The sequence below is a fragment of the Cervus canadensis genome, chromosome 1 (genome assembly GCF_019320065.1).
Source record: "Cervus canadensis isolate Bull #8, Minnesota chromosome 1, ASM1932006v1, whole genome shotgun sequence".
NCBI classification, from domain to species: domain Eukaryota; kingdom Metazoa; phylum Chordata; class Mammalia; order Artiodactyla; family Cervidae; genus Cervus; species Cervus canadensis.
Window position 1 is genome coordinate 116,182,387 of NC_057386.1, and position 27,940 is coordinate 116,210,326.

General features: G+C 53.0%; 1 protein-coding gene across 1 annotated transcript; it reads right to left on the reverse strand.

The window, feature by feature from the left end:
• Window positions 1–1,771: 1,771 nt before the first annotated feature.
• On the reverse strand, window positions 1,772–27,474 carry FOXN4 (forkhead box N4). Its single transcript, XM_043437589.1, has 10 exons — window positions 27,408–27,474; window positions 26,505–26,593; window positions 13,680–13,825; window positions 9,119–9,243; window positions 8,912–9,025; window positions 8,475–8,602; window positions 7,743–7,839; window positions 6,885–7,092; window positions 4,807–5,163; window positions 1,772–3,748 (listed from the first exon to the last, which is right to left on the reverse strand). Exons 2-10 carry the CDS (start codon window positions 26,588–26,590, stop codon window positions 3,489–3,491), a joined length of 1,521 nt encoding a protein of 506 aa, XP_043293524.1. The 5' UTR covers window positions 26,591–26,593; window positions 27,408–27,474; the 3' UTR covers window positions 1,772–3,488.
• Between the last annotated feature and the right edge of the window lie 466 nt (window positions 27,475–27,940).

Sequence of the window (27,940 nt, forward strand, 5' to 3'; positions counted from 1 at the left end):
AGGAGCGTGGCAGGCTGCGGTCCACGGGGTCGCTAAGAGTCAGACACGACTGAACGACTTCACTTTCACTTTTCACCTTCATGCATTGGAGAAGGAAATGGCAACCCACTCCAGTGCTCTTGCCTGGAGAATCCCAGGGACGGCGGAGCCTGGAGGGCTGCCGTCTATGGGGTCGCACAGAGTCGGACACGACTGAGCGACTCAGCAGCAGCAGCAGCAGCTACAGTTCTAGCCTCACTGTTACAAACAAGAAAACCTCAGCTCAGAGATGAGCAGACTTGATGTCCAAGGTCACACAGCTGGTGAGAAGTGGCCATGCTGATCCAAACCCAGCCCTGCAGTGTGTTATGTGTGTGCGCAGCAGGTCCTCAAAGGGCGGCAATGAGCCCATCTCACCAGTTAGTTAGCCAGCCGCAGAGAGACTCTCAGCGAAGCCTTACTCCTGGGTCTCCTCCCTGCTTTCTTCCAGCATCAGCACGGTCCCGGCACAGGCAATCTTCCGGCTGTGACCCGGGCTCTAGCCCGCAGTCCATGACCCTGTGACCTTGGCATTTTCACTTTGACTCTGTACATACCAGCCCCACTTGCCTATGGTAAGGAATGGATGTCAGACCCCAGAAAGGGCTCCCCAGCCCTCAGCATGTGGTGATCCAGCCACTGGAGCTCCATCCGCCCAGCTGGGCACCCCAGCAGGAGAGCACCCCCTGTGCCTCAGAGGGTCTGCAGACCGTGTGGGTGATGCTCTTTGGCTGTGACCCATGAGGCCGAGTCCTTGCCCCCAACCAACCCCCAAGGGTGCCTGGGGGCTGGGAGGCAAGTCACAGAGCCCCCCGGAAGCCAGGCTGAGGAGGAGGGGTGCTGGGGAGAGAAAGGCAGCACATCCTCCCCACTGCCGGCCTGTCCTCTGAAATGGGGCCTGGTCAGCCCTTCCCGGTACCACCTACAGCCCCATCAATCAGCCCCTGCCTTCCCTACTGGCTGATCATTGCCTGTGTGTGAGTCTGGTCTCCCAGCGAGGCTGCAAGCCTCTTCCTGGGTGGGCTTAAAAGTTCGACAGACTTGTAAGTATTTATTTATCTCTGTTTTTGGCCATGCTGGGTCTTCGTTGGTGCGTGGGCTTCTCATCTCAGTGGCTGTGCTTGCTGCGGAGCGTAGGCTCAGCCACTTTAATAATTGCGGCTCATGGGCTTAGTTGCCCCAGGACCAGGGATCGAACTCATGTCCTCCGCACTGGCAGGCAGATTCTTAACCGCTGGACCAGCAGGGAAGTCCCAGACTGCTAATTAAAATGCCCTTCTGCTGTTATCTTGGGTGGCAAGTCACCTCCTTTAGTCCTGGGCCTCAGCTTCTCCATCTGTAAAATGGGTGTAGCAAATAGTAAGACATGCCTCTTAGGGTTGTCATGAGGATCGAACGAGCTGATTTACAGCCCTGACTAGCACCGGGCCTGGGGCTGGAAAGAGTGTACCTCCTCCCGCCTCGCTGCCCTCCCTGACCCCAAGCAGGCACCGAAGACAGCTCTGGGGAGCACCGCTGAGCTCCGGCTCTGGGGCCTGGCACATGTGGGCTCAGTCCTGCCTCCTCACTAGGCCCCGAGTCGGCCCACCCTCTCTGAGCCCCGCCTTCTGAGCAGTAGGCAGGGTTCACATCCCTGCCTGGGCGAGTGCTTGTCCAGAGCCCGGGCACTGTGGGGTGGGGACTGGCGGCCGGACTAATTTTACCGATAATGACCAAGTCCTCCCAGTGTCTGGCACGAGGGGAACCTGGCATCAGAGGACCTGGGTCCAGTGTTTAGTCTCTGGGCCTCAGTTTTCCCATCTGTAAGTGGGTCTCCACTGTGAGGGGCTGGAGGCGCTCTTGCCCTCTGCCCCTCCCTCCCCTGTTCAGCCCTCCCCCCCACCCCCCTGAGCCACAGAGCTGCGTTCAGCCTTTATTGACAGAAGATGGGTCTCCAACACTACGATACACAGTCCTGGGGTCGCCCAAACACAGTCTTCATTAACAATGACTCAAACATCTTATGGGAGGGGGTGTCATGTCACAGAAAGCAGGAGTGCTGTTCTGACAGGTAGCACTGGGCTCTGAGTAATGATGGTGATGCTTGGCAGAAAGTTCCAGAATTTGGAAGAAGTTAGAGATGGTCCTTCAAGACAGGCCTGAACACCAAGCCTGCCAGGTGGCTGGCAGACCTGTGGATTACTCAGAAAATTCTGGCTCTAGGGTTTGGGAACTCCCAGATGGAGGAACCGAACATCCGGTAGGGCCAGAGAGGACAGTGGTTTAAGCAGTTGCCATGGTTTCTCATCTCAGCTTAGATGGATGATCCCTGGTTACCAACTTTTTTCCCAGCCACTCACCTGGCTCCCCTCTAAGCCAACTATCTGTAGAAACTGCCACTTGGAAAGTCAGTCACTGGCAACAAGAGAGGGAAAAAAGACATAAAGAAGGTCATGGGGCAATGAGACAGGCCAACAAGTGCCAATAAATACTCTGCATTGCAGCTTCTACAGCCCCACTAGCCACGTGGATCAGGCGTTACCTGGTTCACAATTAACGTTCTTTTCATCAGGGGTGTCTTCATTTCCAGTACAAAAAACCCCTTCCCATTCCTCCCATCCCATTCTGACTTAAAAGCCCCCAAAATCCAAACAAGGAGTCTCCCTTCTTAGGTGCACATTTCAAGAGGTTTGAATCATGACTAAGCATGAGGACAATATCCAATCTCTAATTTTAAAAAGGATGTTTCACTGTATCAAAAGTGCTTTCTTGTTCTAAAAAAGCAGCCCAAGATTGCAGAGGGCTTAAGGGTCAGTTGGAGATGTGATGTATGGATAATTGAGGGGTGCAGTGAGGGGCCAGGGAATCTCATTCCAGGGGCCACAGGCAGGGTTTGAGGAGGTGGCGTGGATGGGCTCCAATAAATATAAATAAAGGTACGTAGGGTCACAGTGCGTGGTGTGGCTCAGGAATCTGCCTATGAAACCCTAACAGACTACGAGGGAAGGGGGCCTGCAGGCCAGTGGGGCAGGTGCCTGGTTCAGCGTTCAACCTGCTCTGGTCCACGAAGGCTGGACAGTCTGCCAGCCCACCCCGGCCTCGGGGCCTGTCTGCTGGAGGCTGAGGCAAGTGTTTCATCCCAGGAGAATAAATTAAAGGCCTTCCCACCGGGGTGTTTCTGTGGAGCACTGGTCCCAAAGTGGGCTGCAGGTCGTTCAGGAACCACTGAGGAGGCAGACTGGAGAGACCTTGTTCTCAGCTTGGCCAGGCCTCGCATCTCGAGCCTCGGAGGAGCATCACAGGGGCCTTGTCCACTCTCTCCTGTCCTGCTGACTTGAGGAGGGCCCAGAAACTTCCCCTGGAGGTCAGGCAAGGTCAGCCAGCAGCCACGGTTCAGAGGCCCGTGGGAGGGAAGGGGGCCCTTCCGGGAGCACCTGGCCCCATGAGCATCCTTCCAGGGCCCACCTTCTGGGGCAGGCGAGGCGTTCAGCTCAAAGAAGGGCTATCGGCTTGTTCCCCGCAGCGCCCAGGTACTGAGAGGAGGAGGTGGTGGCTGACGTGGCCACACTGTCAGGGGTCGAGTAGGCCGCGTAGAGACCGGTCACCTGAAGGTCTGGGAAGGACTGGTCGCTGCCACCAGAGACGGGGGTCAGGCCTGAGGCCCCTAGCTCACAGCCCAGCGGGGAGTCTCCGAAGGCCCCCAGTGTGTCCAGGCTGAAGCCTTCATCCTTGATCTCCTCCCAGAGGTTCCCTTCCAAAGACAAGAGCGTTCATGTCAAATGGACAGGAGTTCGAATCCCATCCTAGGGATGCAGCAAAGACCACGCATGGGGCTTAAACTCACGGCATCACAGGACAGTAGGGAGGAGCCAGCGTCCAGCCCCGGTCCTCCCCTCCCCACCCCCACGTCCTTGGGAACATCACCACTATCTCAGAACCTCGGGCTCCTTGGATGGAAGTGAGCTGATCAGAGAACCCACCTCCTAGGACTGCGAGGCTTAAACTAGGGGTGCGTGGGAAGCACTCGGCCTGCATTAAGTGGCACCATCGTGGTCAAAGTCAGGGGACAAAAGCATGATTTCCTTTTAGCTGCACTGTAATCCGGGGGAGAGGCTGGGCAGTTCAAACATACCCATTTCACAGCTATAACTGACCTAGTTAGTAATTTGCTAACTAACTCACCTGCTAACTTGTCCCGCTCCCTCACTAGACATGCAACTCCTTGGAGGGCAGGGGATTTCTCGGCCCTTGGCGGGCTCATAGCAGGTGCGCCAGTGCATTGGTGGTTTACGAGGCCTCATTGAATCTGAACTTCCCTTGTTCATTCATTCATTCCCTGTGTACTGAGGGTGACCATGTGGGTCAGAGCGTGACCTGGCATGAGGCTGGCACATGCAAGTTGACGCAGTTTCTGATTGAAAATGTGGGGTCAGAGAGGGCTGGGTTGAAATACCAGTTCTGCCACATATAGCCGGGCGGCCTCAGGCCAAATGAAGTCCGAATGAAGAAATGGGACTTCATTTCTCTTGGTCTAAGTTTTCTCAGCAGCAGAACGGGAGTGTGAAATGGCAGTGGCCTCCAGGACTGTTGCCCGCTGAGATGGGATGATGCCTCCGAAGTGCTTGGCACAAGGCCTGGTATACTGTAGGTGCTAACTAAACACCTGCTGTGATTCCCTATGATTAGGTACTCGGGGGTGTTTGTTGAAGGAATGAGCTGTGGGGTAAATGCCGACGGCTCTCCTTTCCCCCAGTCTTTCTGGCCGCCTCCCTCCCTTCCGTTCCCCTCACCCCCTCCCTCCGGCCTCACCCTGCAGAGCGAAGTCCATGATGCTGGGGTCCAGGGCATCCACCTCGGTGTTCAGGTCGGGGCTGATGTTGACGAAGTCCACAGGCGCCCTTCCCACGGCGGGGTGGGGGAGGGGGCTGGGGCTCAGGTCCGGCAGGGCGTGCAGAGGTGGGGTCTGGGCCGGGGCCGGAGAGTCTGGGGCCAGATGTGCCTGGGGCTGAGCCTGGTGGTGCAGGGGGACTGACTGCAGGGACAGGGTCATCAGCGGCTGGGGTGGGAGCTGGGAGACGGCCAGGCAGCCGTGGGCCTCAGGCTCCCCCAGCTTGCCAGGGCGTCGGCAGCTTTCCGGCCGGTCCGAGATCAGCTTGTCCAGCTCCTCTGCAGGCAAGTGGGAGAAGTCATTCATCAGAAGCCACCCTATAGCTCCTGGGCCCCCAGCCCAGGCCTGGATTCAAACCCAGTGTTATCAGCTGTGTGATTTTAGCAAGCCTCTTGGACTCTCGGAACGTCAGTCTCTTCATCTATGAGACGGCCTCACACGCTCTACATGGGGTCGTGGAAATGGAATGAAATCACAAATGACATAGGGACTTGGAACAATGAGACGGGTCTCAGATAACACTGGCTCCCCTCTTGGGGACAGTGCTTTAGAGAATAATCCTATAACTCTAGGACTTCACTAAAACCTCATAACAGGCCTACAAGAGGGAAGTAAGGCAGAGATTACAAATCTCACGAGACCGGGACAAAAGTTATTATATACAGGGGGCCCTAGCCAGAGACATGAAGCATTGCTGTGGACTGAAAACTGGATCCTCCTCCCTCAATGCTCCTCAATAGAAATAAGATGGAAGCTACTCAAAATTATTTTTAGTTGTTGGCTTGTGTTTTATTGACTGCAGCAGTTCTGAGACTGGACCACTAGGGTTGCACACGTTTTAGAAATGAGGACTCTTAGAATCTAGAAGGTGAAATGGCCCACCCAAGATCTCACACCAAATAGGTGTCAGGATGAGCCCTGGATATCAAACCAGACTCCAGAGCTCACAGCCAAGGGCCTACTGGGTCCTGCTATGGTCCTGCTCAACTTATTGAACTGTTCATCTCTGAGCTAGACTCCCATCCCCCTTCACACCCAAACCTCAAGCGTGATGCTATCCACAGGGCCAGGCCAAATATTCCGAAGGCTGGCTGGCATTAGCCTCCCAGGTCACTCTATCTATTCACATGTCACTTGTATATCCCCAGCTTCACATCTCTTAAAAAAAAAAAAAAAGCAGGTGTGATTTTTTTAAAATCTAAAGTAACTCATGAACAGGGTAGACAGTTTGGAAAATAGAGAAATGTGAAGAATATAAAAATTATCAGTGGTCTCTCCATTCACAGTAAAGATTTTGATATATTTCTTCTAGTCTCTGTGTATACATATATATTTATATCTATATAGATATACATTAATTGACAAATGGGTGTAGATACATATGTATTTTAGAATGTGACTACACTAGGTATATTGATTCATAACCTGCTTCTTCATTTATCATATTGGGAACATTTCTTTTTAGAGATAGAAATACTTTTAGAATACTAATACTTGCATGGTATAATATTATATCTATTTAATCTCCTATTGCAGGAAGTCTAGACTGCTTTCGGTTTTTTACTATCAGAAATCACTTCATGATGGATAACTTTGTTCATAAACTTTTTGCTCAAATCTTTGATTTCTTCAGCATAAACTGCCAGAAGTAGAATAAAGGAACCAAACTGGGGGCCAAATTTGCAAAGTTTCGTGATATTACTTTGCCCTGGGAAAGTTTCACACTTTACATTCCCATCAATTGTATGTGACAGTGCCGATTTCTCCACATCATAGCCCACACTGGGTGTTACTGTTTTATTACTTTTGGGAGTCTGTTCCAATATGGTAAGAAAGGTAAGGAAGCCTTGCTTTCCCATGGTTGTTTTGTGTGGCATGTCTGTGGGAGACACTGGGGTTGTTAGTGAGATTCTATACTCATTGCAGGATGGGCAGGGGGCAAGCGCGTGTGTGTGCACATGCGTGCGTGTGTGTGTGGGGGGGGGCGCCTGGGCCTCACCGGGGTTGGCCATGCTCCGGTGGATGGCAGCCAGGTCCTTCCTCTTCCACTTGTGCATCTCCTCCTCCATCTTGTCGATGCGGGCCAGGTTCAGGGCCCACAGGCAGCCCTTGCGCGAGGAGCCGCTCATCTTGTTCTCCACCTTCTCAAAGCACTTGTTCAGGGACAGGTTGTGCCGCACAGAGTTCTTCCAGCCGTCAGGAGCTGTCTGGGGGCAGAAATGGGCCCCTGGGAGACCTCTCTGCAGGGACCGCTCTCTAAACCCGGCTCCCTAGGGGCAATCTCAGACTTGGGCCTAGAGGAGTAGGGGGGACAGTGTCCAATGCTTAACCTTGATTGGGAAGACGAGACAGAGCAGTGAGGACTGTGGCAAACAGGAGGGCCCAAGGCTTCCAGATCTGCTCTTTTTCTCCTACTCAGGAGACAAGCAAGTGAGATGATGCTAATATGTGGATAATTTGTCAAGTGTATTAAATGCCTATCATTTTTAAGTGCTCATACTTTATTGTAAGGTAATCAGACATTGTAATGCACCTCACACCCTCTTCATTTTACACACAGTTTCTCTGTGTTTGCATCATTATGTTTTACCGAGTCTGAGCTGAATAGCTAGATTGGCCCTCTAGCCTTTGCTCCCTGGGATGCCTGGTGAACTCCTATTCATCCGTCAAGGGCCCAGCTCAAATGCTCCCTTCTCTTTCTGGATTTCTTGGCCCATGTCTGTGTGAGTGCACATTGCAGGTGTCTTTGGACATGACTAGGGGACTAAAAGGGTGGCTTAGTTTGGCCCAGGTTCTAGCAGTGCCAGGGAGAGACAGAGCCCCTCTAGCCACCCCCAACCTGGCTGAGGCCCCTCACCTTGAAGTAGGGGAAGTGCTCCTTCATGAAGCTATAGATCTCGCTCACAGGCAGGCTTCCTGTCTTGCTGTTCTTTAGGGCCATGGCGATCAGACAGCTGGAGGCACAATGTGGGGCAGGCCAGATGTGAAGGCATCTCAAGCTGACAGCCCAAGGTCCCCTCTGCCAGGAAGTTGGCCCTGCTTAACCCCGCTGGTACCAGCCCCTAGACACTCACAATGTTAGCTCTAAATACCTTTTCATGGCTCTATGTCTTTCCCACCCTCTGCCCTTGACCTGAGCTCAGCTATTGGTAACAATTTGAGAAACCTTGTCGTTTCCTCCTTTTACCCCTTTCTCATCATTACTGGGCCTTTAGACATTAACTGGGCTGTTTAACTGCCTTCCCCAAATCTTGTGAAGTACCCATTACTCTTATTTGATGACCTTCTACATCAGAGGGAACTGAAGCTCAGAGAGGCCAAGCCACTTCCCCAAGGTCACACAGCTAGCTTGTGAATGACAGAGTGGAGCACTGGGCTCAGGGTCTGGAGTGGGTTCTCAACCCTGGGAACTGACTGACCACATGACAATCCGTCCTAAGAATGGGTCCCACCCGGGGGTTCCCCACCTCCCAAAACCTCCCCCTGGGAAGCCTAGGCCACCACACCCAGCTCTCTGAGATGCCCTTGAGACAGCCCTCACCCGTCTCTTCCCCAAGTCCCCCACCACCCCAGCCCTCCAGGACCTCACCTGTAGGAATAGATGGGCTTGGGATAGTGTTTGGGGTGCAGTTCCTGGGATGAATGCATAGCCATGCGGGGCTGGGGGTAGGGAGGCCGTGCCCCAAACGGGGAGCCATACAGGCCCACAGGAGCACACTTCCCATCGGGGGTAGGGGGGTGAAGAAGGGTGGCAGGGAGAGAGATGGTGAGAGAGAGCATCAGTCACTCACGATCACCCCGCCGCACCCCCATCTCAAAGACGCAGGGTTTATAGCCCTGGCAGACCATCTTGTCTCCGCCCAGCACAGGGTTTTGGGTGGAAATCAAATGAACAACCCCATGACATGGTGAAGAACGTTCTTCCCATGTTCCAGGTGGGTAAACTGAGGCTCAGAGCAATCCCTAGCCAGCCCAAGTCAGGAGTGTCTGCCTCTGAGTCCAGGCCCCCCCCCCAGCCCCCAGTACCTGCTGGACCCCTGGGGCTAGCGGGAACTGAGGTTGCGAGGCGGAAGGGTACAGCTGCGGTGGGCTCTGCAGGCTGGGCGAGGGCTGGCCCCCCACAGCGAACTGGTTCATTTGCTGGGGCCGGGAGAGAAGGAGACAGAGGGTCGAGGGCGACCCCGGCCCTGTGGGACACCCCCCTCGCTCCCCGACCCACGTGGGGGCACTTACACTGGCGCCGTGGCTGGTCAGGGGACTCAGGCCCAGCACGCCTTGGGGGGCTATGCCAGGTGGGCCTTGGAGCAGGTGGCCTGGGGCGGCTGCCACATGCAGGTCAGCCGCCCTGGCCAAGGTACCTGGAAAGGGAAGCGCAGAGATGCCTGGGCTGGGGGATGGTGGCCGTGGACAGGGAGAGCCCCGCCCTTGGGCACCTCCGGAGAATGAAGCCGTCCCCCACCCCGGGGCTCGGTGCATGGTAGGTGCTTGGCAAACCACATCTCTGGATGACAGTGGTAAAGAGCGGGTTCCCACCTTCTCTTCTGCCAAGGATCAGCCCAGGAAAAGCAGATGTACCCGCCTCTCCTGTGCTGGACCTGTGACAGGCATTGCTAATCTATCACAGAGTCTCGCTGCACCAGCCTGACTTTAGGTAGACACTGCCAATCAAGCAAAGCTGATGTACAAGGTGATCCTGCCCTGGGGCCTTCAGCTCTCCTCTGAGACTGGCTGCCACCTGGGCTCATCCTTTGTGCTTTGGTCTGTCTACTTTGTCCTTCCATCTCTGACCAGACCCTTAGTGCCCTGAGAGCTGGGACCACATTTTAAATAACTCAGTGCTGCAAACACCATGCATGGTGACAGGCACGCAGGAGATGTGCCATGATGCAGTGAAGGAAGGGGCTTCCTTACTTCACAGTTCCCATCTACCGAATGCCTACTGTGTGCAAGGTACTTGCTGCATTCAGTCCTCCAACACCCCATGAAGGCAGTTCTATTATCTTTTCATCGTAGGTGAGGAAAGAAGTTCAGAGCAAAGGCATCTGCCCAAGATCACATAGCTGTCCCCTCAGGGTTCTAGATCAGGGATCGAGAAACGGCTGGCCACCAGACCAAATTGGTCCATGACATGTTTTTGTAAATAAAGTTTTATTGAAACACAGCTACAGCCATTCATTTACATATTATGTATGGCTGGTCTTACACAGCAGTGACAAAGTTGAAATGTTTCAACAGATACCATCTGGCTCAAAGGGTCTGAAATATTTACTGGCCCTTTACAGAAAAACTGTGCTGACTCCTGCTACTGATGTTTTCAATTCAGTTCAGTCACTCAGTCATGTCCGACTCTTTGCAACCCCATGAATCGCAGCACGCCAGGCCTCCCTGTTCATCACCAACTCCCGGAGTTTACTCAAACCCATGTCCATCGAGTCGGTGATGCCATCCAGCCATCTCATCCTCTGTCGTCCCCTTCTCCTCCTGCCACCAATCCCTCCCAGCATCAGGGTCTTTTCCAATGAGTCAACTCTTCACATGAGGTGGCCAAAGTACTGGAGTTTCAGCTTCAGCGTCAGTCCTTCCAATGAACACCCAGGACTGATCTCCTTTAGGATGGACTTGTTGGATCTCCTTGCAGTCCAAGGGACTCTCAAGAGTCTTCTCCAAGACCATAGTTCAAAAGCATCAATTTTTTGGTGCTCAGCTTTCTTCACAGTCCAACTCTCACATCCATACATGACCACTGGAAAAACCATAGCCTTGACTAGACGGACCCTTGTTGGCAATGTAATGTCTCTGCTTTTTAATATGCTATCTAGGTTGGTCATAACTTTCCTTCCAAGGAGTTAGTGTCTTTTAATTTCATGGCTGCAGTCACCATCTGCAGTGATTTTGGAGCCGTAAAAAAATTTGGCCAAGAACAAGTTGTCCAATGAAAGAAATACTCCTAGGCGATACGTTTTTAACTATGGGACCTTTTAATGTACTGCAGTGATTGTTTTTCTTCTTAGGACACACTTTCTGTGTCCCTAAACATTTAACCCACTTGCCATGACTGCAAACTGGCTGCCATTTGCTGAGTACCTACTGTGTGCTGGGCCCTGTGCTCAGTACTCCTTAAACAAATATTTGTTTGTTTATTTATTTGGCTATGCTGGGTCTGAGTTGCAGCACACAGGATCTTCTTCATTGTGGCACACAGGATCTTTAGTTGCAGCTTATGAACTCATAATTGCAGCATATGGGATCTAGTTCCCTGACCAGGGATTGAACCCAGGCCCCCTGCATTGGGAGCTCAGAGTCTTGTAGCCACTGAACCACCAGGGAAGTCCCTGTGATACTTTCTTTAAAGAAGTCAAAGTACTTAGAAAATTTTTTGTGGTAACCATTTTAAAAAATTGAAGTATACGCCATGGAGAAGTAAATTCAGCACCACCTTGAATAACATTAATATTAAATCACATTCTTCTAAGGTTCTTTTCTGGCTTAAGACTGATATTAACTTCTGGGACTTTCCTGGTAATCCAGTGGTTAAGACTTTGCCTCCCAATGCATGGGGTGTGAGTTTGATCCCTGGTCAGACAGCTAAGATCCCATGCGCTAATCCCACAGTATTACTTCCGTTTTAGGTTTTGCTTTTTGGCCACCAAAACCCCAAAAGCCAAAGCATAAAATGGAAGCAATATTGGAACGAATTCAATAAAGGCTGAAAAATGGTTCACATAAAAAAATCTTCAAAAAAAAAATTGAACTATAATTTACAATGCTGTGTTAGTTTCAGGCATACAGCAAAGTGATTTAGTTTTATATATATAAACTTTTTATGTATAATCTGAAAATCTTTTCCAGATTCTTTTCCCTTATTGTTGTTTAGTCGCTCAGCCATGTCCGACTTTGCAACCCCATGGACTGCAGCATGCCAGGCTTCCCCGTCCATCACTATCTCCTAGAGTTTGTTCAAATTCATGTCCGTCGATGATGCCATTCCAACCATCTCATCTTCTGTCATCCCGTTCTCCTCCTGCCCTCAATCCTTCCCAGCATCAGGGTCTTTTCTAATGACTCAGCTCTTCCCATCAGGTGGCCAAAGTATTGGAGCTTCATCTTTAGCATCAGTCCTTCCAATGAATATTCAGGACTGATTTCCTTTAGGATGGACTGGTTGGATCTCCTTGCAGTCCAAGGGACTCTCAAAAGTCTTTTCCAGCACCACACTTCGAAAGCATCAATTCTTCGGCAATCAGCCTTCTTTATGGTCCAACTCTTACATCTGTACATGACTACTGGAAAAACCATAGCTTTGACGATACAGACTTTTGTTGGCAAAGTGATGTCTCTGCTTTTTAATACACTGTCTAGGTTGGTCATAGCTTTTCTTCCAAGAAGCAAACATCTTTTAATTTCATGGCTGCAGTCACCATCTGCAGTGATTTTGGAGCCCAAGAAAATAAAGTCTCTCACTGTTTCCATTGTTTCTCCATCTATTTGCCAGGAAGTGATGGGACCAGATGCCATGATCTTAGTTTTTTGAATGTTGAGTTTTAAGCCAGCTTTTTCACTCTCCTCTTTCACTTTCATCAAGAGACTCTTTAGCTCCTCTTTACTTTCTGCCATAAGGGAGGTGTCATCTTCATACATGAGGTTATTGATATTTCTCCTGGCAATCTTGATTCCAGCATGTGCTTCATCCAGCCCAGGATTTACCCAGATGTTCTCTGCATGTAAGTTAAATAAGTAGGGTGACAATATACAGCCTTGACGTATTCCTTTCCCAATTTTGAATGAGTCCATTGTTCCATGTACAGTTCTAACTTTTGCTTCCACCTGCATACAGGTTTCTCAGGAGATAGGTAAGGTGGTCTGATATTTCCAACTCTTTCAGAATTTCCCAGTTTGTTGTGATCCACACCATCAAAGGCTTTAGTGTAGTCAATGAAGCAGAAAATGTTTTTCTGGAATTCCCTTGCTTTTTCTATGATCCAACATATGCTGGTAATTTGATCTTTGGTTCCTCTGCCTTTTCTAAATCCAACTTGTACATCTGGAAGTTCTTGGTTCATGTACTGTTGAAGCCCAGCTTGAAGGATTTTGAGTATTACCTTGCTAGCGTGTAAAACGAGTACAATCGTGCGGTTTGTTGAACATTCTTTTTGGCATTGCCCTTCTTTAGGATTGAGTATAGTTTCGTGTGCTATATTTTGTGTACTAGATCCTTGCTGTTTACCTATTTTATATATAGTAGTGTGTATATATTAGTCCCAAACTCCAAATTTATCTCTCCCCTTCCACCCTTAACCCAAAGTACTTCTAAAGAAGTAAAGGAACTGAACTTCTGTAAAGGGTCAGACAGCAAATATTTTAGGCTTTTGCCAGCCACAAGATCTGTCTTGCTTGTTTCTTTATAACCTTTGAAAAATGTAAAAGCATTCTTAACACAAGGGCCGTACAAAAACAGGCCTTGGGCTGCATTGGCTCCCAGAGATGGTCATTTGCTGACTGCTCTAGGTGTTCTAGATGTCCCGGGGTGAGGGGAGGGGCCGTCTTTATTCTTTGTGAAACCTGAGCTCACACAGGGCCTGGCACACCATGATGAGCAAAAGAGCGAACCACATCCCTCTGGGGAAGGGAGAATGAGTCCCATTTTACAGAGGCAGAAACTGAGGCCTGGAGAGAGAGCAAGCGAGCCTGACCTGGCCACAGCTACCCCGTGGTTCACAGAAGCACTGGCCGTTGCCCTTCCCTGTCTCCCCATCCCGCCCCACCCTGCCACCACCCCGCCTCACCCTGTGCCTACCTGGGTGCGCGTGTGGTACACTGGGGCCGCCCAGGTCCACACGGCCACTCGCCATCTGCTGCAGCCTTGGCACATCCACGGCCGTGAGCCACGACAGAGACTGCAGGTCCCCGGGAAGGTCATCATCACAGGTGGTGGCCAGGAGCCTGCAGAGAGGGGCGGGGAGCTCAGGCCAGCTCCTGGGGCTCCTCCACCTCTGCAATCACCCCAAAAGCTTCTCACCTCCCCCAGGCCACTTCATCCTCCAATCCGCCCATCCCTAGGGAGCCCCCTTCAGCAGCCAGATTGCACATCCTCAAACCTTCCCTTCATTTATTCACTAGACACATCTTACTCAGGCCCGACCCCCAAAATGATAAACATTAGTGTTTGTTAAGCACTTACTATGTGCCAGGCACTGTATCAAGTCCTTCCGAGGTATTAACCCAGGGAACACCCCCAGTCACCTGATGAAGCAGGTGTTATTATTCCCATCTCATAGATGGGCAAACTGAGGCTCCTAGCCCTGAGTCACTCACCCAAGGCCAATCCGGAACAGGAAGTGGTAGGGCTGGAACCCCAGCCTGAACTCCTCACCATGACCCCAAGCAGCCCCTGGAGCTTTCAGTTAGGGTACATGCCCCCCACAACTCACCCAACACCAGAGCAAAAACATTTTTTTCTATGCAAAGAAAGAGTACCCATCAAGGATAGCAGCCAAGTACCCCCGATTTGGAGTAACCATAGCTCCCCAGTGTCCTTCAAGTGCTCACCCCACACCTCCAGGGCCCTGGACCCTACAGCACCATCCTGTCTGTGTTATAATGTACTGTGTCTGCAAACCGGCCAAGAGCCCACGCCAGCCCCACCACACGCCAGGCACTTTCTGGTCTGTTGACCCGAGGCCCACCGTCCAAATTTTAAGCTCCAAGTTTCAAAAATAGGTGTCCTGGGACCCCAGAGAGAGAGAGGGGTGCAGCCTGGGGTTTTCTCGTGCACGGGACCGTGGGCCCAGCTCGGGCATCAGCCTCCACCCCCTCCTGCCATCTGCATGGCCCCCCTCAAGCGGCTCTCTCTCTCCATCTCTCTCACTTCTTGTGTTTTAGGGCCACAATTAGCGTTGCCATGGCACCGGCTGCTCGGTTGTCGCGGGGCCTGGGCCCTCAGCCCACCAAGCTAGCATCAGGTGACTGCCCAGCCGCCCTGGCGATTGGCTGCCTCGTAGGAAAACACAGCCTGGAAACGATTTGAAAACTCGGCCAGCCCGTGTCGGTGGCAGCAGTTGGCCCGGCTGCTGTCCCCTGGAGGTCCATTGTGTGACAAACGACTGTTGCCCCCATGGCACGTGGCTCCCATTGTCCTGGGGTCTCCCTGCAATTGTTTTTACAGCCCCCCCCACCCCACTGGCTGCTGCCCATTCGACCCGCTCATAACTCATCTGGATGAGTGACAGCCACGGGCCAGGCCTGGGCGATGCCATCTGTCCCCTCGGGCCCGTGGAGACCATGGGGTGAGGCTGAGGGCTTGATGTGCCGCTCACCCAAGTCCCCTCCTCATCCCGTGGCTGGCCAACCTTCCAGCCTCTGGTGGTGGGAGCCCCACCCCTGCTCAGTAACCTGCTGTGGCTCCCCAGTGCCCTTACGGCTCTTCCTGGCATCGTCCTTGCCTCCTCCTGCTCCAAAGAGGATTGGAGGTGAAGCTCTGGTGCAGGTTTCTCAAGGTGGGGGCCCCACCAGAGCCCCCTGAATGGTGGCATGGGGCTTGTAGACACACCAGGGTCCTGGGCATCACTGAGGGGCAGGATCTCTGGAGGCAGTTAAATCTGTTAGGTGATATGTTATTTAAGAGCTTGGACTCTGGGTTCTAATCCTGGACTTCATTTACCTGTGTGCCCTTGGGCCTCTGACTTAACCTCTCTGAGCCCCAGTTTTTTTGATCTACCAAGTTGGGCTAAATAATAGTTCCTATCAGACTTCCCTGGTGGCTCAGTGGTAAAGAATCCACCTGCCAGTAGAGGAGATGAGGGTTCGCTCCCTGGGTCGGGAAGATCCCCTGGAGAAGGAAATGGCAACCCACTCCAGTATTCTTGCCTGAAGAATCCCATGGACAGAGGAGCCTGGCAGACTACAGTCCATGGGGTCTCAAAGAGCCAGACATGACTTAGCGACAACAATAGTTCCTATCACACAAAGTATGGTCAGGATTAAATGTACTGTTGCATGAAAAGACTTGGAACCATGTCTGACTTTGCTGTCATTAATATCAACATTAATGATAACATTAGCCAGGTCCTCTGGACTTCCCTCAATCTGCCTGCAATGCAGGAGACCCAGGTTCGATTCCTAGGTCGGGAAGATCCTCTGGAGAAGGAAATACTGGGTTATTCTCCAGTTACACTCCAGTATTCTTGCCTGGAGAATCCCATGGACAGAGGAGCCTGGCGGGCTACAGTCCATGGGGTCGCAAGAGTCAGACACGACTTAGTGACTAATCCACCACAGGAGACTGAAAGTACATCAAAGCTTTGGGCTCTGGGGTCACCCAGGCCTGCCCCTGTTGCTGCTACCACTAGCGGCTTCCATTTACTGAGTGCTGCGTGTGTGCTTTGACAGGCCCATTTTACAGGTGGAGAAGCTGAGGCCCCAAGCTTGCAGCTGCTCTGAGCTTATTTCCCCCAGAGAATCACAGCTGTCCAGGTGGTAGAGGCTGAGTTAATGGTGCTCTTCTGAGCAATCTTTCCTTCTTTTCCTGCTGCTTGAGAGCCCCGTCAGGCTTCCCTGGCCCTCACTGCGGTGCGCGCACCCCCGCCCCCCAGCCCCGCAGTGGCCTGGAGTCGGTCCTGCCCCTGGCGCCGCCCTGCCCCCACAGCGGAGCGCAGTCCCACCTCTGGGACAGGAAAGCCCTTTTGGCTCTCTCTACCCCACGCAACTGTGCCACCTCTGGAGGCTCACTTCAAATGCTATCTTCTGGCTTCTTCACAGCAAATTCCCTCTCCTCATTTTACCCACACGGAGACTGAGACCAAGAGGAAGGAGGCAGTTGGCTCCAACGTCATCCTCCAGGAAAGGAGCAGGGCAGGGACTCCGGGCTCGCTGTGTGGGCCCCTTCCAGCCCAGGAGCACCTTCCCCTCCAGGAAGTCTTTGCAACCCAGACCCCAAGCTGAGACCCCCTCTGCAGCCTGGGTGGGTAAGTCCTGCCCTGCCATCTCTTTGCCCAGATCCTTCGGCTCACTGAGGACTGGCCCCAGCCATTAGCCCAGGTCTCAGCACACAGTGGAGCTACTTCAATGCCTGCTCGGCCAGTCAAACAGGCTGACCCCAGGCCACCGACCCAGAGACCTGGGTGACAGTGACGGTCACATCCAGCAGTTTAGCCGTCCTCTGCCTCCTTGAGCCCTTGCAACAGCCTCGGGACAGGGACAGGGGACAGGTAGCCCCACTTTACAGATGGGAAAACTGAGGCCAGACCAGTGAAAGCAAAATCGCAGCCAGGACTTGAATCTGGGTCTGTCTGCTGCATCTTGGGCTGTTCCTGCGGCACCACAGGCAGAGAAGCCCCGTCCTCTGGGAGAGACGCCCCCACCCAGAGTCCGGGGCTCTCAGCAGGGGCCGTGTGGACCAGCGTCACCCAGGAGCTGGTTCCACTGCAGAGTCTAAGGCCCAGCCCAGTCCCTGGAGTCTCACACTGGGGCTGTGGGGCCCTGGAAGCTGTGCATTAGTGCCTCCCTGAGCTCTAGGGGGCGGGGGGTGGGGGACAGCCCTGAGGGGGTGTGGCAGGGGCTTCACACAGCTCAGGCTTTGATTGGACAGATCTGGGTTCGAGTCCTTATGACCCCCTGTCTGTGCGACCTTGAACAAGTCACTTGAGGTCCCTGAGCCTCCATTTTCTCATCTGGAAAATGGGAGAGGAACAGACCGCTTCTCCCTGGGCTGCTGAGGGCATCAAGTGAGACAGTGTGTGTTCAACTTTCTGCACAGGTCTGACCCCCGCCCTCCCTCCTTGGAGGCTTACTGCTCATTCTGGGGGTGGACAGCCAGACCCTGCTCCCCCTGCCATCTCCGGCATCCCAGAGGTTGTCCGGTCCTCCCTCCCAACCAGGCCAGAATGCCAGCCTCCGTGTGCCTGGCACGCGGCCCTGCCAGTCTCTTGAGATGGCTGTGGATGCCCGGAGCTGTGCTGGAGCCTGCCGGCCCTGAAGCCTGGCTCACGTCCTGCTGCCCCGTGACTCGCCTGGCTCCAGGCACCTCTTCACCGTGGGTCACAGGAACCCAGAGGTGATGTTCTGGGGCCTCAGTGGGAGTGCCCCATCCCCACTGCCCGGCCTGGGGCCCTGACCATCCCTGTTTCCATCTCTCCCACCCTCCTCTGCCCCTGCAGACGCACACAGCCCCTCTCCACAGAGCCATGTGAAGGCCCCCAAAACCTCCCCCTTACCCGTGCCTTGAGTTTCCTCATTCGAGGTGCCCCCAGGGGCCTACTTCCTGCTTAGTCCTAGAGAACTTCATGTTAAGTGGCCTCAACCATGGGATCCGTGGCAGTTGTGACAAGAGAAAGACTTTGTGGTTCAGGAACCACTATGATTTCTGAGCCACAGGCCCTCGGAAAGGCACTGAATTCCCCAGCCTCAGTTTTCCCACCTGTAAAATGGGCACAAATGATAAACAGAGCTGCAGTGTCTTATACCGCGCCCAGGACTGGCATGTCAGCGTAGAGGTGAGGTGGCTTGTGAACTGTCCTGCCATCTGCAAGGATTTGGGATTATTGCCACAAGTGAGTGTGTGTGTGAGCCTGTGCCAGTCTCTTGAATGGGTTTCTCGTCTGCTGGAAAATGATGGACGTTCGCAATGCAAAGGAAGAGGCAAACCCAGTCCCATCACCCTGGGGTCTCTCTGTGTCTTTGGGTGAGGAGGAGAGCGTTCTCCCTGTCACCATGTCACTGATGCCTGCCCACCTGGGGTCACCTCCAGTGAAGGCCACAAGGAGCATGAACCTGCAGAGACCCAGCTCCTTCCTCTGCCCCCTCCACTCCCCACCCCGTCCTGTCTCGCCCCTGCCCCTCTGCTCCAGCTCTCTCCCTCTCCTCCCCAGCGTCTCTGTCTTCTCGGCGTGCTGTCTGTCCCTGGGTCTGAGGGGCCCTGTGATGAAGTCCTGGCCCCACTGTTCCCGTCTGGTGACATCGGACGTGCTTCCACACCTTCTGAGCCTCAGTTCCCTCCCCTGCAGAGTGGGGTGATACTGACAGAGACAAAGAGCCCACGAGAGGCTCTTGGTAAACCTCTACCATCTTCCTGCAGTCCCTTCTCTCTCTGACCCAGCCTCCAGGGCACTGCACCCCCGCCCCCATCTCCTACAGACTTGTCTCCCTCCCACACACTCACCCACCCATCATTCCTGCGTCCCCACCAGAGGGCTGCCATTGAGCCAGGCTTTCAGGGGATGTGGCTTCCCTGATAGTTCAGTTGGTAAAGAATCTGCCTGCAATGCAGGAGATCCCTGGTTCGACTCCTGGGTCAGGAAGATCCGCTGGAGAAGGAATAGGCCACCCACTCCAGTATTCTTGGGCTTCCCTTGTGGCTCAGCTAGTAAAGAATCTGCCTGCAGTGTAGGAGACCTGGGTTCGATCCCTGGGCTGGGAAGATCCCCCAGAGAAGGGAAAAGCCTGGAGAATTCCAGTTGGACATGACTGATTGACAATCACTTTTACTTTTTGGGGGATGACAGCAGTTAACCCACGCACCTGTGCTCAGGTAATTCCCACACATCCAGTTTCCCCATCTATAAAGCATTACTGGCTTTATATATATATATAAACATATATAGTTCCCTCAGGGTCCCACTTGCCCTAGGACTCTAAGAAGGTGGAGTAGCACCCCAAGGTTAGAAGGTGTGAACCCCAAGACAGGCCGGCCTGAACGCTTGCTGACTGTATGACTGTCACCAGCCCCGGGACTCAGTTTCCCTATGTGTAAAGTGGGAAGAATAATAATAGCACCGACCCTAAGCGGGCTCTCGAGAACACACCGAGAGTTCATCTAAGCATCAGATCAGATGAAGCATCTAGCTTTCTGCCGAAAAAGCAGGTTAAACTATTAGCTCAGGGGCTCCAAAGGGGACCCCTAGCACTGCATCCTTCTCAGACCCAGTGGGGGAAATTTGTTGCCAGCAGGGGATCCTCATTAGCGAATGGAAAGCTTTGGGGTCACAAAGAAGACAACCTAGGTAGCAGTCCAGAGTCCCCTTTTGAATAAAAGTGTTCCCTCACAGCTTTCCACCCATGCAGGGGGCAGTCTTTCTTCTCAAAGCTCAGCCCCACTCATTTTATTCTTATTAAAATACACACATGCACCCCAGCGGGTACCATCACTCCCTTTCAGAGACAGGAAAGGTGAGGCCACGCCCGGTGAGCTGGCCTCAGCCGCCTCCTGCCAGTGGCCCCAGGTACTTGCCCCCGCACCTCCCGCCTGTCCCTCCTGGGGCCTCAGTTTCCCCATTTGGAATGTTGGAGTTGAGCCTCTCTCATCTCTGTGGGGCAGCCACTGGGACACACAGCTTGCAGGGCCCGGAGGACTGTAGAGGTGGGCAGGCCAGCTCTGCCAGCAAGTGGAATGCCAAAGGGTACTGATCCATTACAAGGGGGTTACAGCCTGGAGCGTCTGAGAGGGGGCAGACCCCAGTTAGGAGCCAGGTGGTACCCGGGAAAATCAGCATCAGAATAACCTATTGTCAGTGCAATAGTGCATGTGTGCATGTTCAGTTGCTCCGTCGTGTCTGACTCTTTGAGACCCCATGGACTGTGACCGCCAGGCTCCTCTGTCCATGGGATTTTCCCAGCAAGAATACCGGAGTGGGTTGCCATTTCCTTCTCCAGGTGATCTTCCCAACCCAGGGATTGAACCCGCGTCTCCTATGTTGCAGGTGGATTCTTTACTGCTGAGCCACCGAGGAAGCCCCAGTGCAATAGCAGGGCTGACGTTTTTCAAGTGCTTTCTCTGCGCCCATCACTTCACATGTGTTCCATGTGTGCTATCATGCGTTTTTGCTCTGAAGCCTCTGGGCTTCTCAGAAGGGTTGGGCCCTTTGCAAGGCTAACTTCTGAGCTCACTGCACCTAGAAAACCTGGGCCCAGGGCTCCTGTGTTTCTCTTTTTGTAGCATTTCTGTGTAGTTGGTTGTGAGTGGAGGCCCTGGGGTCCACCAGGCTTGGCTTTGAACCCCACCCAGTCACTTAATAGCTGTGAGATTTGTCTGCAGTCATCTGCCTCTCTGAGCCTCAGTTTGCTCATCTGTAAAATGGGGGTGCTAACACCTGTACCCATCTCATAGGGGTTTGTAATGACTAAATGTAGTTCAGGTGCAACACCGCAGAGCACACATCAATATGCATGGCGTGCTAGCAGTTCAGATTGACATACACCTCCATAGCAGGGTATGGACTCAGCGTGAAGCAGACTCCATGGGGAGGGACACCGCAGAGTATTTGGCACTCAGGAAGCATCTGATTCATTCCACAAATACCTCCTGAACTCCTACTTGCCAGGCCCTGGCAGGCGGATACAAAACTCCCTCTGTCCAAGGAAAGAACTTTCTAATTGACCTAGGGATGCAAAGGAGGAGAGGTCTGCCCCCTGGCATGCCCAGCTTCCTGCCAGTCCACTCAGGTCTATAACTCCCTCATCTCCTGCCAGCCTGTGGAATGGCTGCTTACAATACCCATTCTGCAGATGGGATGACTGAGGCCCGGAGAGAGGAGGAGATACCTCTCAGCCACACAGCATGTCAGCAAAGGAGCTGGGATTTAAACCACACACCCTGGAGCCTCTTCACTTGGACACTTTGCCAGCCTGGCTGAGCTATATCAAGTTGTAAGCAAGAAGGGCAAACCCTATTCATGTTATTTTCAGAAGAGTCAGGCTGCAAGGTGCCTCCATGGTGCTGGGGCCACTGGTCAGGGGGCCCTGTGGTAGCCCTGGGCAAAGAGAGATACCCCTGGAGTCCACGGCTACTGTTCTGCACTGGCCAGGGGGCCATGCTGAAAACATTAATGAACAGTATCCTTCATCAATTAGCTATGTTCATTGATCCTTTGGAGGGACGGAAGATGAGCCAGGAGAGTGGGGCCTGGGGTGGGTGAGCCCCAGGAGACCTGGATCCTAGTCCTGGCCCCACTCCTAATGGGGGGGTCCCTGTGCAGGTGACTCACTGCCTTTGCTCCTCAGTTTTCTCCTGCACAGAACAGAGGTGATGGAAGGGCCTGGCTTGCTTCCTGGTTCAGGGTAGGTAGATCACTGCAGGGCACAGTGCAGTGTTTGGCTTAAGGGCTAGGTGCATGTGTGTGGAAGGGATGGATTTCATACCCAGCATTCAGAGCAGCCTTTTAAAAGGGACATCAGAACCTGTCACTGTCCTTAAAATCCATTAGCGTAGTAAGAGTCAAGCTCCTTGCCATGATCTGACCCTTGGCCATCTCCTCCCCTCACCCCTTTGCTCTAGCAAACCTGCTCATCTTTCAGGTTCCCCAAACATTCCATGTTCTCTTTGCACATGCTGTTCCCTCTCCTGGGAATGCTGTTCCATGCACTCATTCACAGCTAGCGCTTTCTTGTGCTTCTGGCCACAGCCTAATAGTCCCCTCCTTTGAGAGGGGCCCTCCTCCCTCATCACCCCCATCCCTGGTGGTCCTTGCAGTGTTGTGTCTGAGGAATATTTAGCATTTTGCCACGAGATATTCACTTATACATGTTTCCAGTCTTTCCACTCTAGGAGGGCAAGGACAAAGAGGCCCTCTGCTGTGGTCAGCAAATGACCTGGCACCCTGTGGGCATTTATTCTATACTTGCTGGAGTAGCAAAAGGAAGAGGGATCACCCCCAAGTTCAACCCAGTTCAGCTCCAACACATCTGACATTCCTCAATTTCTATCCCAGCTTAGACACCACCTCCCCCAGGAAGCCCTCCCAGACCAGCCCACTATCTCCTAGTCCTTCCATCCCCTGGAATGAATACAGTTGCTAGCATCTACCCTGGCATAAATTCCTGAGCTCACTGGTTTATTTTAACCCTCTTATCTACCCCTGCCTTCTCAGTCCAGTTCAGTTCAGTTCAGTTCAGTTCAGTCCCTTAGTCATGTCTGACTCTTTGCGATCCCATGGACTGCAGCATGCCAGGTCTCCCTGTCCATCACCAGCTCCAGGAGCGTGCTCAGACTCATGTTCATTGAGTCGGTGATGCCATCCCACCAGCTCTCTCTCAATGCAGAGCCCACATTTAATCCTTTATTTCCTATCTTGGGGATTCTTAGAGTTGATACAGCAATTGTGCAGTGGAAGGAACAGATGTTTGAGGTTTGAATCCCATCTCAATCCCTTTGTAGCTGTGTGACCTTAGACAAGTCACTTCAGGTCTCTGTGTCTCAGTTTTCCCACCTGTAAAATGGAATCAGAATTCCCACCACAGAGGATAACTGTGAGGATAAGATCAGATAACGTCTAAGAAAGGGCACGAGGCAGCTACTCAAACCACATTGCTCTGTTTTCTCCTCTGGCCTTTCATTGTTACTAGGAGGGGTTTGCCCAGAAAATATTGTCTCTGTGGGGAGTGGGGCAGAGGCACGTCTGTCTGTCCGTCCGTCTTTCCACTATGATTGTAACCAGGAGGTTTTACCTGCCTTCTGGAGATGTGGTTAGTAAGAGATTGTTACATCATTACTAACTGTTCTTGTTTCTGATCCAACCTTTACACAAAAGGGATTAGCATTTCATGGAGCTGTTTATCTAGCGAACACATCTTTTGTAAGATCTTCTGTAACCGTTTACAAGAAAAAGAAAATCAAATGCCATTGTAGCAAGCTCAGAAATTCCCCACTGGGCCAAGAGGGAGCATAACATGCAGTGATTTGATTAGGAATTTGGAAAAGAGACTCTTTCTTTTCTACAACTTGGCTTGGGACTTGGTGCGCGTGTGAGTGCTGGATGCATATTTCTGGGGGTGGAAACACAAGACCTGGAAGGGGGACTGCACCCCAGGAAGGTTACCTCTCTTCCCTTGCCCTCAGGTAGCCTGATGAGCCCCTGGCCTCCCCCGAACACCCAGAAGGGTGAAAGTTTGTAAAGATGCTTGGATGGTCACTGCTGGTTGGAGTACCCCCCACCCAAGGAGGTTACAACCGATGAGTAGAGCCATTCTGGAATGAGGGTAAACCATCCCCCACACTCCATGCAGTGGGAGGCTTAAGAGGAAAGGCAGGTGGTGTCTGCTCGCCCTGGTCCACAGGACAGGATTTTGTCATCACTTGAGCATGCAACTTCCCTGAGTTTCTCTGGATGTGCTATTTTTCGTGTGATACTTATTCATTCATCTCTCCACCTAAGACATATTTATAAAATATCTCCCGTGTGCCTGACAACTGATTCGCCAATGAGAAAACCACTGTGCAGAGAGGGCAAGACTTTTGTCTAAAGTCACCTCCTTTCTTAGGGGAGGGACTGAGGGTCTGGGGAGTCAACATCCTGTATAAGGCTCTGTGATGATACCCACTGAGCGGCATGGTCCCGGGAGAACCTGAAGTTCCAAGGGTCAGCACCCTGCCTCCTCTGGCTTCTCTGGGCCTGTTTTCCAATCTGTAAAAGGAAGTTGTTGGATCTGATCTCTAGAATAAGGAGTTAGCACACAGGAAGTGCTTAATACCTCTCCGGGTCTCCTGCTACCCCGAAGAGAGTGGATTTCCAAGAGTGTTGAGCCAAGGGGGAGACCAGCTAAGCCAGGCTGAGCAGGAGCTGTTAGCCGTTGCTCCGGCGGTCCCGGCTGCCTGCATCCCTTGGCCCCAGGCGGACTGGGATGCTGTTTGCCAATTTGCTGTCTAGGCCCAGCCTGACTCCGGACAGCTCCCTGGGGGACACGGCAGCTGCTGCGCCCCCAGCCCCCACCCGCCCACGCACAGCCATTGAGAGTTAACGGCCAAACTCCGCCCCTGGGGATGGAAGGGCGGGCGGCTGGGTGGGGGGCTGCAAGGGGGCTGGAACCAGGCTCAGAGTCACTCCCTGGAGAGGCGGGAGGGGGATTGGGAAGCCCATAAACTTCTCCTGGGCTATTATCCCGGGAGAAAAATGGGAGTGGTCGGAGAAATGGGAGTGGGCTAGGGTGAGTCGCAGTGTAATCACAAAATCTCCCCTCCATGAGAAAGCACCGTCCGCGGGCCTGGCTGAACACCTTTCCGAGGTGGATGCACAGGCTCCTCCCAAGGACCTGCGAATTGGGCTCTCACAGCTCAGCATCACAGGTGAAGAAACTGAGGCACAGAGCGGGCAGTGACTTGCCCAGGGTCACACAGCCATGAGGTGGTGGAGCGACTTGCTCTGTTCCAACCCCCCGTGCTCCCCTCCAGTGGGGCATGGGAGTGGCGGCCGTGGTTCCCTCTGAGTGAGGGTTTGAGTCCCCACGGTCCCCGTAAGTAGCTGCATCATTTTGTTAAGTCTTGTTGGTTTAATCGTCTTGTTGGTTTAATCTGGCTAAGCCTCAGTTTTCTCATCTGCCAAATGGGCCCAACAGTGGTTTCAGAGGTGGCACAGGGCAGGCAGGCAGGTACTAAAGCGTTAAGAAACCGTCAGCCATTATTATTGTTGTTGTTATTCTGCCTTCTGTTTATGCTGTTTAACATAAGAAAACATCCCTGAATCCCTATGAAAAGGAAAGGCTGAACCCTTCAGGATTTCCCCAAGATCATATAGCAGGCAAGTGGCAGAGACGAAATTGTCATTTAATCTAACAACTCTATGCAGTGGGTACCGTTTCTGTGCCCATTTCATGGAGGGGGAAACTGAGGCTCAGAGAGGTCCACACAACCAGAGAAGCTGGGATTCTGACCCCAGAGCCAAGCTCCTGACTCTAGTATTGCCCCCAGTCTACCTGCCAGGGTTTAAACCCTTTCAGCACAGGAAGCCCAGAGGTCTTCTTTGGTTGTCGGATCTTGGGGAAAGCATTCCACTTTTCTGAGCCTCGGTTTTACCACCTGTACTATGGGGGCTCATCAGAGCAGCTCCTCAAGCTGGGCATACAGTAGGTGCCCATAAACTGCTGTGTGCCTGGCACACATCTAGGCCTCCAGCCCCACCCACAGCAGCCTCTCAGCAAACCCTTGTTTGAATGCATGGCCTCATTCAGGTCTCTGAAGGCAGTCTCCAGACCCACAGCCTTCTGGAAGCAGTCGCCCTCTAATTGGGGTCTGTGGTCTTCCCCAAAGGCACCGCTGGTGAGTTGCAGCGGCCCCGGGAGGCCAGACAGCCCCTGGGTAAACAGGGCTGATCTGAGGTGACAGCCTGCTCTTCTCAGGCCAGCCCCTGTCCTGTCCCCACTCTCTCATCTGGGCCGCACCTCCTCCACCCCGGGACACAGGGCGCTTGTCTTGGGGGCGGGGCACTGGGAACCGGACGGGCCTTCAGTGGCTCACGGGGGAGAGAGGCTGAGGATTCCTTCTTTTTCTCCCCCTCCCTCCCTTCGCTGATGACCTTGAACAAGCCCTTTCTCCTTTCTTGGGTGACATTTCCTGGAGGCCTGTTAAGCCCACTGGAGGAAAAGCCATAACTTCTATTGTCATCTCAACACCCAACCAGATGCCCAGCCTCTCTCTCACCCAGGAGGGGACTAAAGACTGCAGGCTTTCCATGGTCCCACTGCCCCCAAGCCGCAAGTCACACACCCTCAGAGAGACACCACCTTTGAGACCAAGATCTAGTTCACCTGCAGAATCACAGAACTGAATGTAACCATAGTTCTTGGGCAGTTTCAGAAACCATCGCCAGTGCATAAACAAACAATTCAAAAAGATGTCATTTGTTATTGCCGAAGCCCTCACCTGTATTCCTGTGGAGAGGGGTGGTGATTTTGCCCTGAGTTTCGAATAATTCCTGACATCATGGATGAGATGTCACTTTCTATCATCTCCTTAGGGAAAAGACAAGCAGAAAACAAAACTTCCATCAGCAACGATGTGGACAGGACGGAAAACTCATAGTTTTCCCACAATTCAGAAGGCTAGAGCTCAACCAACAGAACACTTGAAAAGTACTAGAGGATTCCTGGGAGTCACAAGTCACTGTTCCAGAGCAATTCCACAGGGTTTTAGAAGCAAATGAAGAGAATGGAATGAAATTCCAGGCTCTTTCAAATTAATGGGGGAAGGGCAAAGGAAGTCTCTAGAAGCCAAATGTCAAGTTCTGGAAAACGTGTACTTGCAAAATAGGAATCAGAAAAACCTGATTCTCTTCCAAGCCTAGTATTGTCAGCCACAGCTCAGTTATGACCACTTTGGAAAAAATTAAAAAGGACAGCCTGATGAGTCATGGACGTTTCTCTGGGGGAGCCAAATTCCCACTTGCAAAGGGAATAATCTCCGCAGGGCTCCCACCCTGGAAATGGCTTCAGAATGTCACATGCCCTTGCTGGAAAACCAATCCAACCCCCCACCACTACCACCACGACTCCACCCTCAGCCCCCCACCCCCGCTACACACAAACAGAGCCTTTAAAAGAAATCTCCCTTAAGTTTCCCAAACTCTGAGCCTGAAACGAACACAGAAACCCACTAGACTCTCAGATCCGCCCCCAAAGTCATCAAGGATTCTTGGAAAGGAGGAAAGGGGAGCAGAGAGAGGCAGCCCCCCTGCAGCCCCTGCCCCGAGTCTACCCCCTCCCAGGAAATGCAATGCCGGGCACTGCCCGGGAAGAGGGAAGCAAAGCCGACCGTGCAAGGCGGTACCTGGAGCCGATCCTGGCTGGGCCGCCGCCGCAGGCGCTCCTGGGGCTGGCCGGGGTTTCCGAGGGGGGGCTCCCTCGCGCTCGCCCCTCGCGTTCCGCAATTTGGCCGCCGTCGCAGCTCGAACCGTTTTTAAATTTCCCTCTCTGGAGCTGTCCAGCTCAGAGCATGCGCAGTAGCTGCGTAGGGGGGCTTTTCCCCAAGGGGTCAGTTACAGGGCAGGGTCAAGGGGATTGCAGCGGGCGTTTCCCAGCAGCAGCGAGCCTTGCACGCCCCGGGGGCTCCGGGTGGGGTGTGGCGCAGGCTGTAGGGACACCCCTGTTCAAACTTTGTTAGCAGTGGCCCCCAAACTGCACGCTCGCGAGCATGCGTTGAGGAGCAGTGAGTGGGAGGGTGGTTTAGGCCCAAAGAATTAAGTTGCAAAAGGATGCTGGGTGCATTAAAAACTTGCAGTCCGTCACAGCCCAGGGGGAAAGCAGATGGGTGGGTGTGGAGATCTGTTGCAGCCCCCTCTCTCTCCCGCAATGGGTGTTTGT